Here is a 16,985-nt window from a genome sequence, read left to right on the forward strand (position 1 = left end):
GAAACTCTCTTAGTTAAATTCGTTTAAGGAGTGGTTACATTTTGCAGACTAATTTCTTCACAGTAATCTCTTCAGTCTTCCAGTGCTTGCTCTGGGGAGGGTTCCAGCCCAGCTCGACTTCCTCTCTACTTGGATACGCTCCAGTTGCATTTTGGGCTGCTGATACAGTCCAGGTTGATGATCTTTGCCAGGTGTCGTTCAGGCTTTAAACAGTCTGCTGACTCCCTTGGCTATTAATCCAAGTCCTTGATCCATTAATTATTTAACCTATATTTAAGCCCAAATAATGCTTTCCTTTTGCACCTCCGGTGTGTTCCCTTGTGCCAAGCCTGTCTCTGCATCCTGAAGGACAAGCTTGCTGAGAAACCCTGCAGATCTGCACAGCAGAGGTTTTTTTTACATCTGAGGGCATGTGGAGGCAATACTGTCTTTACATAAGGCTTCTGCTTCATCTCAATCTGGAGATGGATAAGAGTCGGGATGGCTCCAAGCACAAGGCAGAATAGCTGTCTGATGTCTGTCCTCACCTGCACTGACTTGCAGTGGCTTCTTGGGAACTGCTGTTTAGCCAAAGACTTCCCAGAAGAGCCTGTACTCCCAGACTGATTTTTGATCTTCACAGATCTGCCAGAACCCTGTCCTCTGTGCTCATTTTAGAATCCCATTTCAGTTATCTGTCTCTTCGTGCCGTCTGGCAGGAACTAGTCAAATAAGTGACAGCATTTGAAAATAAGTACACTAAAATAATTCTTCAGCAGAACTCATGGGCAGCACGGACAAATCACTTAATGAATGAACAAAACTAGCAAAAATGTCTTGCTCTTTTTAAAATGCTTCGTTACCCTGTATCACTTGGTAAACAACAGGAATACCTAAGGGCCAAGAATGCAAATGGTGATGTTAAGGTAAATATTTTATTGGGAACTAAAGGGAAAATCTCCAAGGGTAACAGTAAAAGAGGAACTTCTTTGCTTTTGCACAGGTGTACCGAAATTCCCTAAAGAAAAAATTGAGCCCCTTGACGTGGAGCATGGTGATTCTGTGATCTTGCACTGTAACCCTCCAAAAGGGATCCCACCTTTGCATATCTATTGGATGAATATTGGTAAGTAAACAACTTACACGTGCTTCGTGTAAGGAAACTCAGAACATTTGTCTTCCAAAGCAGTTTCATAACAGTTTTCTAACTGATGGGAGTGGTAATTCCTCAGGTGTCTGGGGAAAAGATCTGGATATCGATAAATAAATAAAAAATTGAAAAATGGGAAATAGAGATGTCTTTACACAGAACAAGCAAATTGTAGAGTACATTGACAGCACATGTTATTAACTGTTACATAGCAGAGCTTAAATATCAGTAAGTACATCTACCAGTAAGGAAGATTGCTGCATTTACAGTAGAGAAAATAAAATGTACCAATATATTATGTCTATCATTACTGTTTTCTACTCATGAATCAACCATTAGTTTATGCTGATATTAAGAAAAACAACTTCAGTGTCAGGTGTGCAAAATTGTTTCTTAGTTTTGACATGATTTTCATTGTTGCATTCTTCAGTGTTTCTTCAGCATTTGTATTCTGTAGGTTTTTCTGGCTACTGAGAAGCAAAATACCACTGTGACACGAAGGGTTTGTTTCTGATGTTGACCAAGTTCTTGCAGAGACAGGGTGCCAGATTAAACCTCTGATCTTGTGAGGCAGCCTCTCCACTCCTGACATACATACTTAGCACTGTTCTGCATATGGCTGGATCAAGGATGAGACAGTATAGTCTCAGCAGTCCATACTAATGCTGCCCTGCTCTAATCTGTAATTACAGAAGAGCAGAGTGGTCAGGAGATTGGCACATCTGCAAATAGTGACCTCCATCTCAGCATTACAGGCCTTTGTATTGGGGAGAGGTGTTGGACATTTTCTGAGAAGGAACCGTGTATGCAGTTCTGTATGCTGAGCATTGGTGAATAACCCATGGGTTGTGCTGGGCCTTCTGCCTCTTTCACATCAAAGTTATGTTCTGTATCTGGAAGCAAACACATGACAGCAGAGCATTGGTAGTCATACTGGTGAAGCAGCTCAGTATCATTACCATATCGTAATTATTTTCTCTTGCTAGATTTGCAGCACATTCCTCAAGATGAAAGGGTCTCCATGAGCCTTAAGGGAGATCTCTACTTTGCAAATGTGGAAGAAAATGACAGCCGAAGTGATTATTGTTGCTTCGCAGCATTTCCAAAACTGAGGACAATTGTACAGAAAATGCCAATGACACTGAAGGTTTCCCGTTGTAAGTTTCTGGATGCGTTGCTTCTTGCTTACTGTTGTTTTTCTCTTTTGACTCCCAAGACATCAGTGTGATCACATCATATCAGCAGATGTGAGCCCCAAATGCAGCTGTTGGCCCCCAGCGTACCCTGCTCTTTCTCCTGCTCTCCCTTCAGTGAAAGGTGATGAAGCAGGAGGAAAACCTGCTTCTCTAGTGGTCCCTGATGGGACTTGCCTGGGTCTCGAGGACATTGAGGCTTCCACATCACTGCACTGTTGGTTGGTCTGGGTGCAGCTGTGGGGCTGGGGAGGACAGGGACTGGGCTGCAGGCTCAGCCCTGCTGGTGGCTTGGCCCTGGAAGCCTCTGTGCCTTTGCTTTCATGAAAAAGGAGACACAACTGTCCCTCCCCCCTTCTCTAAGGAGAAATGGGCTGCTGCTCAGCAGTTTTCAACCTCTGCAACAGTGACTGCTGCAATGGTCCAGAATGACAGCACATGCTGCCCGTGTGTTGCAGGCCAGAAGGAAAATGGTCCCTTTTCAGACTGCCACAGGGACACACAGGGCATTAACATTTTCCTTGTGAAATGTTGTGCAGGGAGCGTCAAAGTGTTTTGCAAAACACTGGAAGCTTTTCAAGGCATGCTGTCAGCTCTGTTAAAAGAGTAAGGCCCTGCAGAAGCTGGTGGAGATGAGGCAGCTTACAGCAGCTGCAGAGCCATCCTGTTTTGCTTGAATCTCTTTTGGCTGTAATGAATTCAGTTAAGGTTTGCAGCAAGAGCTGAAGCTGCCTGTGCCCTCAATATCAGTCTTCTGTTTCGTTAATGCTTCTAACCTTTTGGGCTTATGTAGCCCAGAAAGCCAAGGAGATTTTTCTTTGTGAATGAAAGCCTAATATTAAATATATGATTTTGAGAGTTTCTTGTTAGGATTTAAAAAAAAAAAAAAAAAAGATAAATGATTAATACTGGGTTTGTGTATCTTAATACTTGCTTAATCTGTATCTTGGGATAATAATTGAGAGATAAATAGCAAAATGCCACGTTGCCCTCCATAGCATTTATAATGTGTCCAGCCCCACAGCCGTGCACATGCAGATTAGAGAAAATGGGGCAGTGTTTGATTCTGGGTCTCTGAAAGAAAAGCTTTGGTGTGTGCATGCATGCTGTTGGAGACCTGAGGCTGAGTGCAAGTGTAGATGTGAGGTAGGCGTTCACAAGGTTTTGTACCCTCAGCTGGAGGTTGCCTGCTCTTCTCTATGCCAAGTTGGCTATATCACCATAATTTTGCAGAATATTACATATATGTGAATGATTTTCTTTATTTTCAGAAATTCATTGTTCATCTGTTGATTTATGTCATCTTTTGTTTCTTTTTTATTTCCATATGGCAGAAATTTACTGGGGGGGACATTGTTTGGTTTTGGTTGATTTTGTTGTTTCTTTTCATTTTATATCAACTATGCACGTTTGTATTTGGTTGTCACTTTTATTTATTTCAGTTAAGCATGCTAATGACTCAGGCTCACCTAATGCTGCGGTTACTAAGGGTGAGTTGAATGCATCTGTTATTTAGCCTTTATGCTGAGAATCTACCAGCTGAAATGAAATGTGAGCTGCTGCTTGGGAGGATGAAAAGAAAAAAATCACAAAAGCCTTTTTATTGCAATGGGATGGATTTAAGTAGTCCGTGGAGTACAATTTGCTCATCTTGTACTTTTTGACAGAAATCTGAAGGGTTTTTAACAAAGAGGTAGTTTTCTTATTCAAGAAAGAAATATTCACATCTCAGAACGTAATGTAAGGAGTCAGGCAGTGTTATCAGTTCATAGCAGGAGTCGGAGCATGGCACTGTGTCTTCCTCTGGTGGTGGAGGAGACACTGGCATTAAGCTGCTGTGGTTTGAAACTCTGAATCCATGTCTAACAGGTCACCCTGGGGCTGCATTACTCCAGGGTGAGCTTAAGGTGTGGATTTGCAGAGCTTTAGCTGCTCTGTGTTAATTGTGCACGTCTGTAGCTATACACAGGGTGAACGTGAGATGGTTCACTTTGGCTGTGTGTTGTGCTGTTTGATATTCACCACAGGTAAGCACTCCAACAAAGCACTTCTCATCCTGAAGATTCACCTCTTCCCTTGTTTTGTGCTCACTTCTTTGTGGAGTCATATCCCAAAAATGCTCTGAAATTTACGCAGACAATGTGGATAGTTCAGAAGGCAGCTGGTGGCTATTCCTCTGTTCTCCAACCTGCTAGTTTCTTTAAGAAAACAAACAAACAACAACAACAAAAAACCTAACTAAAAATGAGTGTCTCCATTTTCATGTGTAGCTTTTGAAGCCAATTTGTTTGGTTAAATTGCTTCTGAGAGCCTCTGTTTTTCAAGATGCCAAATCTGAAACTTCTGAAGCACCTCATTTTGCTGAATGAGCACTGGAGCTTTTGAAAAGTGGATCCTCCTTGAGTATTTCAAGGTGGCATAGCTCAAAACACCGGTAAATCCTCAGGACTTGTCCCAAGGAGGCTGTCAGTGTGAATAGAACAGGCAAGGCTTGTGTGCAGTGCTTTGGTGGAGGAGTGCATGCCTGCCTATGGCAGCAGGAGGGCAGATGGAAAACATGTGAGCATGTCCAGAGGCACCAAAGTGTTTTGCTGCAGCTCTGAACACTTGTAACACAGGTTTGAAAAGATAAATAGCAAGGGGATGAAAAAAATAAAAGGTTTTTCAGAAAGATCCATACGGTATTTCACCAAATCATCCATAACTGACTATTTTTTAAGAACTAGGACCATTTGGGGACTTATTCATTACTGTACTAATTGTTATTATAGCAATAACTGGACAGCCATTTGACTCTATGCATGTTTCATCATGAAACCATCATTTAGCAGGCTGGAATAAATGGTCTATTGAAATCAAATGCAGGCCAATCTTGTTTTATTATTTAAACAGACTCCTTTACTAATTCTATCTCCATTACCATAGATTTCGTAATTATAACAAGAGCATTTCTGAGGGATATTCAAGTCAGAAAGATGGGTTTCCATCTGAGTTTTAGAAAATGATGGAGAGTCAGTGCAGAAGAAGGATGCTAAGAAGGATGCTGCACACCAGAAGATCAATAATTGAAAGATCAAGTGTATCAACAATTGGCCAACATATATGATAGGAAGGGGCCAGTGCTAAGAAAGCAAGGACTTGAAGCCATAGGAAATGAAGGTTCCGTAGTACCACTGCCTCCTGTTACCACTGTCACCATTTTCTGGCTGTAAGCAGAACAGGATTCTTCCTGCACTGATCTTAAACCATATGAAGCAATAAGAAAACTTAGAAACTGATGTCCGAAGCCTTCAGACTAGACTAATGTTTGTAACATTACTGGAAGGATAAGCAAAGATACTAAGATTTTGAATCTAACTTATATATATATTTTCTATTTTAGCAAATTTTATTAAAGAAAGAAAACCCAAACTGCTGATCCCTCCTGAATCTGCTGGCAGCAGCTCATCAGTCACTGTTATCAAGGGAGGTGTCCTGCAACTCGAGTGTATTGCTGAAGGGCTGTGAGTAATGTGCAATGATACACAGATTTAATCACCTTATTCTGCTACAAATGTATGTATATATCTGTTTAATTTTAAATTGAGACTTATGCAGTGTTTTCCTAGAGCAAGTGTACTCCTTGTAAAGCAGCACAGAGCTCTGGCTGTACTAAGCATAGCAGAATATCTCAGTGAGGATATGCTCACTGTAATAATACAGGGAGCAGTTCAAGCTGCTGTTATGTGCTGGGAAATGAGATCAGAGCAATTTTATTTTGTGTTGTAATTAACAGGACAAAATAAGGTAAGTAAAGAAATGGAACAGTGCTCATTTAAGTGTGGTCCTCAAGATGAAGCTGTGAGTATCTCTCTGGACCTGGTTTCTGTAGCCGTAGCTCAGGGCAGAAATAAGCTCCACTGTACCCTCAGTCCAGCTTTCTGATTTTACTGCCTGCTTGCAGATGCAGTAGTCTGCCCCAATAGAGTTACCACCAGAGAATAAACTGGTAGAGAGAAGATCTCTGTCATCACAAAACCACAATGAAACAAACCTTCTGGTTTGTTTGTGATAGGGCTTTTTATTAAATGGAGACTTAAACCATTGTGTTCTCATGGTCTTTTGTGGGGCTGTGCATTCTGTGGATGCACGCTATGGTTAGGAGGCTGATAACTCATATTAAAGGCTGTGCAATTATCCCCCCCCCTATAAAATTCTGAAATCAGGATATTTATCTGCCTGAACAAACGTGTTTGGGGCATTTTGTTTTTCCATGTGGACTTGAAAAGGCGTCGCTCTTTGAGCATCATTTGAGTTGGCAAGATTATGCCTCTGCAGTTGGTTGCCATCTTTTGAGAGGTGGTGAATTAGTTGTCTCGGTTGGATTTGCTCCAGCTACCTGCAGTGAGTTTTAGTTCCCTCTTGCAGCACTTTCTTGTCTAATTCATTGCACATCAAACTAATTCGCAGGCCCACAAATCCATAGCTATGAGTTTATACTGTTGTCAAGGTCCTGAACAGGCAACATCTCAGAAATACACAAATATCTATTTTCATGTGCAGGAACTAATAATACCATGTATAAAAGAGAAGAAAAAAAAAAAAAGGCACTATTTGGAAAAATTTGAAAAAAAGAAATGTTTTTGTTTCATTCAATAATTTCTAGGAAGAGCTTTTTTTATTTTTGAAACAAGAAGCCATTTTTAATTTTACTATTCAGTTTCAAAGGATGACAAAGTCTGTGCTCAAGAAGAGCTTTATTTCTTCAGTCATTAGATTTTTTTTCATGGCACCACTTCAAAAACACAGCACTTAAGCAAAAATATTTGTTGAATTTTTCACTTTCAGTAGAAAAATGATTAGCTTTATCTGTATCTCTGCCAGTCCGTCCAACCAAATGCCCACAAATCAGGGAAGTGGATAGATTGAGGCAGATTTCAAGTAACTAAGATCAGGGGCAACCAATTGCAAAATAAGGAAATAAGTACATTTCCAATCTGTCATTTCTGAAATCTTATAATCTGAGTAACATCAATGTCAGGAGGGCATTCCCTCAGTGCAGCACTGAGGCAACATGGTGCCAGACTTTGGTAGACAAGCAAGAAAAGAACCCTTGCAGGAAACAGAACATTTGTACCGTTATGCTCACTGCTCTTGGAAAGCCATAGGTTTTTTTTTGGTACCTGGTCCTTTGAGTAGCTTGTGCCTGGGCATTTTGCCACCATGACAGATGGACACAAGTGTAAGCAGATATGACAAAGTGTATGGTGTCGGGGTCACGAATCCCAGCTGGGACTGTGCATACAGCAGTCTGTCCTGAATTTCTGTGTCATTGCCACTTGCTTTCTGAAAGCATAAGAAACGTTTTCAGCCATCTCCAATGTCTGGACGTCTTCCTAATCCAGCAAGGCTGAATGAAGTCACTCCAGTGAAGTCTTTACCTCCTTGTTTGTCCTAGAATGCCCTTTTGGAGTCAGACAAGATGAGCTCCATTCCTTCTGACACAGTTCATGCCAATGTTTACAAGGAATGCAGCCTTGTGCCATGGCCTGGGCTTGGCTATGAAGCACTTATTCATAGGGGTCCTTCAAATCAAGGGACAGTGTTGACTAGAAGTAGTCTGTCTATAGTACAGCCAGTACTATTGCTTGGGGTTTTGAAAGAGCTCAAACAACTGAAAACTTCTTGCAACTCATATGCATGAACTCCAGCAGCTATGCTAACACGAATCATTACAGCCTTGGTATCCAACTCAACATTTTTTTCTTCTTTACTACTAGCCCAACTCCTCATCTAAGCTGGGTCAAAGTTACTGATAACTTGCCCAAGGACAAACCTGTAACAGATAAATTTGGGAAGGTGCTGAAGATAGAAAACGTGTCTGCAGCTGATGAAGGAACCTACCACTGCACGGCAAGCAACCCTGTGGGCAGAGCAAAACATGAATTCCATGTTCATGTAGAAGGTGCGGAGTACATTTTACTGAGCTTTTCATTTTGAACACTGATAGATGATCAATGGGAAGTAGATTTTGCTAATATCACTTTTTAATAAACCATAAACTTAACTGTGATATCAACTTTTGCTAGCAGGACCTGCTCTCTAGTTCTGGGAAACTTGCAGAAAGGAGCATTTGTTTTTGAATAGAATTAATGTGTGATTTTTTCCTAAACCATGAAGGCTTTACAAAGGAGTAAGCAAAAGCACAAATATATGCATAAATTATAGATCCAATACATTGAGATGCAAGTTAGTCAAGCAGAGGTATTGATAAAATGTCTTGTATTAATCTGAAAGTCGGACTAGAGAACGTAATTATTCTACTTGATCTTAAAAATGTAAAAATGTCTATACTGGGCCAGATCATTTAGCTCAATTTTCTTTTTTTAGTTTACACCAAAGTTAAATGCATATGGTACCACTCCTCTCTTCCTTTACAAAATTGAATTCTCTCCTTACATGATAAATTCTCCCCTTTCACTTGGCACAGCCTTTTGTGTCATAGTCTTCTCTCCCTTCCTGGAAGTGAGGCAGAGGAGGATACCAAAGCATGGCAAGTGTTCAGCTGCGATGGAGGGGAAGTGCTGACTCCTAGAAATCATTACAGATGGTTTGGAGCATCACTGCTCTAGCTGAATATTTTAACAATCTGGCTATGATTTTCTTGCCTGTAAAAATTGAATCCTTCAAAGAAATTGCAGGAGCTGCAAAAACTAAAGTGGAAGGGAAATAACATTTATTAAGCAGTCCAGATTATTGACCCTCCTTCTCCCCATCTCTAGAGGAAGGAAATCTTCTAGGCAAATTGCTGTTCCTACTCATTAGCAAACAAGTATTTTAAGAAAGAAAGAAATACACTCTAACCATTGCAATGTAAAGAATGCTTTTGCAATTCCTGTTGAGTTCATTTTTCATTTGTATAACCAACATCAGCTGGTGTCACTAACAGAAATTCTATCTATTAGGACCTCACATGCAGAGTATCATCAGCACAAATAGCATTTTTTCCTGTAATTTCAAAACAGAAAATGTCATTAACGTTCATCGGAGATGGGCATGTTCATCATTCTTGCTGCAACTCGCGTGTGCACACTCAAGGGCAAATCCCTGGTTTCAGGGAGGTTTTGCTGACGTAGGGCATCCTCATGCCCGACAGGCAGTTCTCAAGGGATGTATGCAAGGAAAAGAAAATTAAATATGGAAGAAAAATTATCTCAGTTATTAACTGCCAACTATGCTCAATCTAATGCTGGTGTAATAATCAAGACTTCACTATCATCCCTGCACTGTGTCACTTCTTCCGCTCTTCTGTCTGATATTTTAGGCTCTCAAGCCAACACATCAGATTTCTAAATAACAGTTTGAAGTGATGATATTTTTGTGTAGCCCACTTACTAATCCTACAGTACTCCAAGGGCAAAGATTCAGGCAACTATTACCACTCATATGAAAATGTTCAGCCAGCGAATTTGTTGACTACTTGAATATTTTAACCTCTCTGCAAGGAAAGATGTAGCCTAGAACATTGGAAGCCTGTTGTTGTTAAAGAACAAACTATTAAAAAAATGGAACCAAGCTCTCAAATTGTTTTAACTGGGAATGTTTGTTTATTCAGTTATTGCTTATATGTTAGGCTTGGGGGACTATATAACCTCAAACTCTTGCCACTATCACAGTGCCTGATCTAATGGTACCTTGATCTTGACTGAGGCTTCAAGGCTGTCTTTAATAGAGATAATCATTACAATGTAATGATTAATTATCATAATGAGAGAATAGCTAAGGGCCTTTGCAGCTATATCTTGTAATTCTTTCATTACTGAGCTAGAGAAAAATACAATAGGTGAACCTTGTGTTAGGCAGATAGATGGCTGGTTGGTTTAACGAGACTCAAGCTGTGGTTCTCCTTGTTTCACGGGGAAGCTGTTTCAGCTGGGATGCAGACCCCAAGGTGATAACTGCATCTGAATCTGAAGGTGATAACCCTAAAGTGGGATGGATTGCCAGAGCTTGGGTAGATGCAAGGAGAATTTGAAGTGATCTTGACAAATTGGGAAAGTGGTCAGGAATAAAAAGGATGGGCTTCACTAAGCACAAGTGCAAAGTAGTTCTCATCAGGCAGCACTAATTGGCTTCATAAACACAGGATGGAAGATGTCTGCTTAGGCTGGTCTGGAAGATATACTGGATCACAATCTGAACTCTGCTCAGAAACACAGCTCTTGCAGAAAAAGAAAGAAAAAAAAAAACCACCCCATGTGTTGTAGGTGCAGAGAATCTTGTTTTATTGCACAAGAATGGGCTTGATTACCATTTTAGATCCTTTCTGTTTTCAGACCTATCATTATATTCATATAAAAAGTATAAATCTGTTGATTAGATAAACCACATTTATAACTCTTACCTGCAAGGATATATTATGCAGTGAAACATTTGCCATACTATTTTACTTGTGCAGATTAACAATTTGATTGTCCAACCACTGGTCGTTGCAGTTGTTAAAGTGTAAGTGTATATTTTGTTGTTATTACCTTTTATCTACTTATAAGTGGTATAACATATCAGCCACAAAGAAGAAAAGTTCTTCAACCTTTCTGTGAAATTGCATTTCATACTTGACAAAATCTCATTGACTGAAACTTCACAGTTGCATCACTTCCTTCGGGCAACCACAGCAATTGTCGTGCTGAGAAAGGAAAGCAGCAGTGGAATATATCTGCAGCTGACTTTCAAAAGTGAATGGACGATGAAATTAGGAAGTGTGCTTTGTGTGTAGGCTGTGTCTGGTGTCTGACTTCCTCCAAAAGCAATGAAGCATCCTGTCTCAAGTATTCTGTCTGTGATGGACAGAGGAAAGGGAAAAAATCATCAGGAGTGTTACCTCCTTTTCACCTCCATGCCTTTGACCTATTTTTTTTCTGATGAAAGTGTTAAGAGTAGGAGAGAGAAAAAGAAAGAGATTGGCAAAACCAAAATGTTCTGCTGCATGCATTTTTTTTTTCCTGGAGTCAAACATAAGGAAGCATAACAAGTATGGTTGCACGTGCTGCGCTGCAGGAGGGCAACCAGCACTACAGAAAGAAGAAATCTGGACTGTGAATGAAACGTAAAGATGTTATAGTTTTATATAAACTTTGGTGTCTTAAATTTTACTTTGTTTTTCAGCTGTTGCTGAACAGCACTTCTTCATGGGTGCTCTGAAGTGGAAATGGCAGGGCTTGTGTCCTGTTTAGCACAGATCAGGGGTATTTTTTTAATATCTCTGTGTGAATATGAGCAATGACACTGTTTTAGTATATCACAGTGATAGCATCTGGAGATGTATTACCAGACAGCAGCACTGTTAATCTTCAAAGCATTTTATGAGAATTAACTAATGAATCCTCATGCTTCCCACACATTAGCTCATCTTTTTCTAATAGGGAAGGAGGGATGGAGGAGTCCAACGATCAGCTCAGGGCCAGCAGAAGAGAGGTAGCGTCAGGTCTGGAATTAAAACTTGGAACTTTGCTTCTCAGGGAGAGGTAATGACAAATGTGAGGCTGTATTTTGGATCAAGGCCATCCTCTGCAGTGCAGGCAGGCTCAACGTGTTTGGTTTGTGGATAGCGGAAAGCTTTCATCAGATTAATGCGTTTATTTTTTTCTCTCAGTTCCCTCCCTTATGGTTGTTCCTTTTTCTAATGAGATCTGGATATCTGATGTTCAGAGGTTGTTCTGCAGAAGACAGAGCTGTCCTGGTTCAACTGGTAGTGCTAGGGAGAGAGGGCATAGGGAACACAGCAACCAACTGCTGCTCCTCTACCACCACCCTGTGGGCAACTTGCTCCTTAGGATGGTGGCACTCCCATTCCATGCCTCAGCATGCTTTAACATGCTGTGTATGAGCATCTGAGCTGAATACACGATGAAAAACTAGGCTGTTGAATGAATAGCACAGTGCATCTCCCCAGCACACAGAAATGAGCAGATGGAGGTGATCAACACTGTTCCTGCATCACCGTGCTCTGACCTCCTGGGCGAGCTGATGCAAGCCACTTGCTCACATCCAGCAAGTCTCTCAGCTGAATGGCTGTTTGCATTGTGTTTTGACTTGCTGAAACAGTCTCATGTCATTTCAGAGGCAGCAGTCTCCTGTCTGAGGGTCTTTGTGAAAATGCTGACACAATTAAGTTTACCTCCCTCCCAGCCTCTCACTTCCCATCTCCTTGGTGTTTGTTTTCCACTTGGGTAGACATTGCCCATTGCTTTCACACTTTCCCCAACGTTTGCATTTTACAGAGCCGAAGGACAGAAGCTGATGTATGTTAATGCTAATTTTTACCTTTTCTAATGTCAATTTGCAAGAAATACACTGCAGCTGCACAATAGGCTGCCAGAAGCTGTGGAAACTGCTGACAGCATTTGCCATCTCCTGGAGAACCACGGTAATAGCAGAGTTACACTGTTCTGGCTGTGACACCTGCTACATGCCATGTCTCTCTTGCAGAGCCTCCTCGGTGGATTAAGGAGCCCAGAGGTGGTGTTTACAGCTTAGGAGAGAATCTTTTGCTGCTTTGTGAGGCCATCGGCAACCCAGAGCCAACCATTCAGTGGAAACTTAATGGGATGCCCATTGATAGTAAGTAAAGGTCCAACATCATCCTGTTAGGAATGGGTGAGATGCACATGTATCATGCCCAGGGAATGCACAAACTCCAGTGCACCAAATGACATCTTGTTTGATGTCTATTTAAACATAACTTCAGGTTTATTATGGTCTCGAATAAAGTAGGTGCACTATCCATGAGTCCCTCAGCCAGTGCTGCCCTCATCTGTTGGGAACGTGGGATAGCACTCATGCTCATTGACTTCTGGTCTTTTTTCATATTTCTTAATTAGCATCATATTCTGATACGGTCTGGGTCTTTGCAGGTAGGACCTTCAGAGGGCGAATCTCTGATGGGGAGCTCAGCCTTACCAACCTTCAGCTTCAGGACACTGCTGTGTACCATTGTGAGGCCAGTAATAAGCATGGTACCCTCCTTGCTAGTGCCAACGTGAATGTCCTCAGTGAGTAGTCTCCCACCTCTTTTGTGTTTATAGGAAAGATGTAACTGACGTGTCCCATTTTGATAATTCTTAGATCTTTGGAATAGCTTTGGGTTTGTAATCACGTCACTGTTCTGCTGCATTCACCCCAGATTTTAAGAAATATGTTGTCCAAACTCATGCAGCAAGCCTTATGATGAGCAATATTTAGATTGAGTGTTGATATTTTTAACAACATGGTGGTGGTTTTGGGCTTAAAACCTTTAGAATTCAGATGTATTAAGATCACTGGGGACTGGATTGTGGCCACAGTTGTGTCTTCGAATCATTAAAGGTATTATGGATTGTCAATCGTTAATTTCAGTTGTGATGCTTAGCCTGTTGTTTGAGGAAACATTTTGATGGGAACTGCTTTGATAAGATAGGTCTCACAAGGAAGCAGAACTGAGCATGTTCTCTATCCTGAGGTCAAGATTTAGTGATCTAAAGCATCCAGCAGTCAACCACTGTTATCACTGAGGCTTATGTGAGCTCAGTTGACCTCTCTATGGTGGGAAAAGGGTATGATACAAGGACCATACTTATAGCCCAGTTCTGAATTGCACTGTTGCTTGTTTTGCATCCTGTTCTGCAGATATTGCTCCCTTAATCCTGACTTCAGATGGTGAAAACTATGCTGCAGTTGTTGGTTACAGTGCCTTCCTGCACTGTGAAATTTTTGCCTCACCTGCAGCAGATGTTAGATGGTAAGCTATTGAGAATGGCTTTTTCACATGAAATAAGTTTATCTAGGCTTCCCAAACGCTGAAAAATGAGTTGGTTTTGAGGAGATAAATTAGCAATTTATAGCAAGATTGTGTTTAATATCTGTGTCCTTTGTTTAAATGCACTCTCTTTCAAGATCCCTGATACATATATATTTTTAATTAATTTTTAAATAAATGAAAGGTTGATGAAAGTCCTTGATACTTCTGTAAGAGGTGCTGGGATATTTATTAAGCAGAACCAAGCTGTATGTAGCCAAATCCTGCTACAGCTTCATCAGCCTTAGTTTAATGTTGGTACCTTTTGAAGTTTGGACACGTTGCTGAGGTGGAAAGGCAATAATTTAAAGAGTACATCTACCTGAAAGTGGTTCCATACGGTTGGAAATCACTGGATTGACATAGCAGTTGACAGTTGCAATAAAATTACATATGACAGTTATGGATTAAAGGCTCAGTTAGAGTAGTTTAAAGGTCTTGCTAGGGACTGTCAGTGCGTTGTACGTTTGCAGGAAGCTTATGTCCCTTTATGATTTGCCAGCGTGTGAGTAGACTGACATGCTGACTCTAAACTCATCTGTCCCCTAACCATGAAACAATGGTTTCTACAATCACTGAAATGAGCCATATCTGTTATTATTCTCTTTAGGACTAAGGATGATAGCATAGAGCCACTCTCAACGTTACGCTATGAATTAAATAAAAATGGCACCCTAGAAATCAAAGAAACAAAGAAGGAAGATTCGGGATCGTACGCCTGCTGGGCTGCAAATTCTGTTGGAAAAAGAGCAATCACAGCAAATCTGGATATAAGAGGTAATACTCATTTATCTTCCAAACTTAATGAATGTCTACAGTCAACACCATGTGCATTACAGCAGGATGAGTGAGGGGGCTTTGTAAGGTTCAGATACATATGTGCTGCTCCAATTCTGTTTTAAAGTATTTCGTTGGTTGGTTGGGCATGTTCCCTAAGGGTGGTGATGAGGGTGCATAGTTTCTGTTGAGGACACAGATTCAGGATGGTGAGTTGTATACAAAGTTATTTAGGAATTCGGCCTTGCCAATAAAAAGAACTTAAACGCTCAGTTAGCAAAGTCCTCAAATGCACTCTGAGATTCAGATTTGCTGTAACTAACTCAAGAAAAAAGAAAGTCTTTTTGTGTTCTACTTCAGGCCAGTCTCTTTGCTTTGTAAGTTTTACAGTTATAATAAACATGAAATTGTACAATGAAATTCTCACAAAGCAATATTTCACTGTAAAGAGAAGTGCTTTCTTCCTACTTACTCATCTGTTTCTGCATTCAGATTAGAGGCAATTAAAAGAACAAACTTGATTGCAGTATTTTTTCTCACTTGACTTTAATAAGCTTGTAATTTTTCTTGGTTCACTGCCAAAGCTATTGCAATTTCAATGGCAATTGGACATAAAAATCATATTCCAGCTTTTTTTTAATCATCCATTTCATGACAATCTTCTAACTAAAATTTTTATCTGTGTTTTTTTGGTTTTGGTTTTTGTTTTTTTTTTTTGAGTGTGTATGTTTGTTTTTTTCTAGAACACAGTGGTTTGGACTGAGCTAAAAAAGAATTTTCCAAGATAGAAAATTATATCCTGTCACATCTCCATTTCAAAACCAGCCTCCTTCACTTGAAGTGTTTGTACATAGATAGATAGATAAAGACATGATCGTTGCTCCTGAAGTTGATTCCTATATATGAAGTGCTTGGTGAAAATTTGATGTAATAATCTCTCTCTCCTAATCGAAGTGTTTTTTGTGATCAACCAGATGCTACAAAAATTGTCATTACTCCGAAGAACCCCCAAGTGTTGAAATCACATTCAATTTTATTGAAATGTCAGTCTGAGTATGATTCACACTTGAAAAACAGCTTCAAATTATCCTGGAGGAAAGATGGATATGAGCTGTCAGTCAGCAGCATTCAAGACAGCAGGTAAGCAGGGAAGAACAAGAGTTTTCTTGAGCTCAGCTGAAATAATGCTGTATGGTGCCGGAGCAATAGTATTAATAAACATGAAACTTAATAGCTTGAAATGCAAATTTCTGTCTGTGAGAATTCTTCACTTGACATATGAATAGATCTGCATTTTTATATACATGTAAATATATATGCATCTGTAGCCGTGACTGGCAAATTATTTTATTTACCCTGTCTCACTATCATGGCACAGTGCCACGTAAATGTTGGTTTAACCCAAAAATAAAACTCTAACCTTTTTGGGGTCAATTGGAGCTCTGTCTCTCCACTTCAGTTGAACTAGTATTTTCCTGTGTTTTACAGCTGGCCAAAACAAGTCTTTGTAATGTTAAAGTAAATAGAAAACATGTTTCTGGGATCGTATACAGTCGAATCAATGAGCTTTTCCTACATGAGTAGGGGAGTGCAAGTGCAGGCTGAATTTGTCTACTTTTTTGTTTCCGTTGACTGTAATGGGATGGAGCTCAGCCTTTAGTCTGTATGAAGGGCCCCACGTTGGGCTCTCAGATATCTTTATTAATTAGACATAGCAGAGGGATGATTTCCCAAACACTGCAGTACAGGAGAGGTGGAGGAGGGTCCTGCCAAGGCCTGGGATGGTGGTAGAGCCATGGAAATGCCTAATCAGTTTTCAACTCAACAGAACCCAGCTGCCCTGGTGCACAGGGCATAACACCAGTGGACTGGGAACATTCAGTTTTACTCAGCCCTACTAAAAGTTTATACATTAAATTCATTGATTTCCCTTGTTAGTGATGTGTCAATACCCTACGTTCCAAATGCTCCTCTGATGCATATCAATGTGTTTCTTTTCAGAACAAGAAAGACATGCCAACTTCAGGCCATGGAGTCTAAATTGTTACAAAATGCAAATAATAGTCTATGCCGC

The 16,985-nt window shown here is 40.4% G+C and overlaps 1 protein-coding gene across 11 annotated transcripts in view; it reads left to right on the top strand.

Moving 5' to 3' along the window:
* The window catches only part of CHL1 (cell adhesion molecule L1 like), a 109,075-nt gene that overhangs the window by 68,259 nt on the left and 23,831 nt on the right, over positions 1 to 16,985 (top strand). For 10 of the 11 annotated variants that reach the window (XM_090148460.1, XM_090148456.1, XM_090148459.1 and 7 more), the window contains 10 exons: positions 983 to 1,105; positions 2,116 to 2,286; positions 3,765 to 3,812; positions 5,705 to 5,825; positions 8,082 to 8,266; positions 12,790 to 12,921; positions 13,215 to 13,352; positions 13,966 to 14,077; positions 14,745 to 14,911; positions 15,886 to 16,051. In XM_090148460.1, the coding sequence (XP_090004586.1) occupies positions 983 to 1,105; positions 2,116 to 2,286; positions 3,765 to 3,812; positions 5,705 to 5,825; positions 8,082 to 8,266; positions 12,790 to 12,921; positions 13,215 to 13,352; positions 13,966 to 14,077; positions 14,745 to 14,911; positions 15,886 to 16,051 (1,363 nt within the window). The remainder of the gene's footprint in view (positions 1 to 982; positions 1,106 to 2,115; positions 2,287 to 3,764; positions 3,813 to 5,704; positions 5,826 to 8,081; positions 8,267 to 12,789; positions 12,922 to 13,214; positions 13,353 to 13,965; positions 14,078 to 14,744; positions 14,912 to 15,885; positions 16,052 to 16,985) is intronic. The other variant, XM_090148462.1, reaches the window with a different exon arrangement.

Source organism: Phasianus colchicus, chromosome 11 (assembly GCF_987193195.1).
Source record: "Phasianus colchicus chromosome 11, bPhaCol1.hap1.1, whole genome shotgun sequence".
Classification (NCBI taxonomy): domain Eukaryota; kingdom Metazoa; phylum Chordata; class Aves; order Galliformes; family Phasianidae; genus Phasianus; species Phasianus colchicus.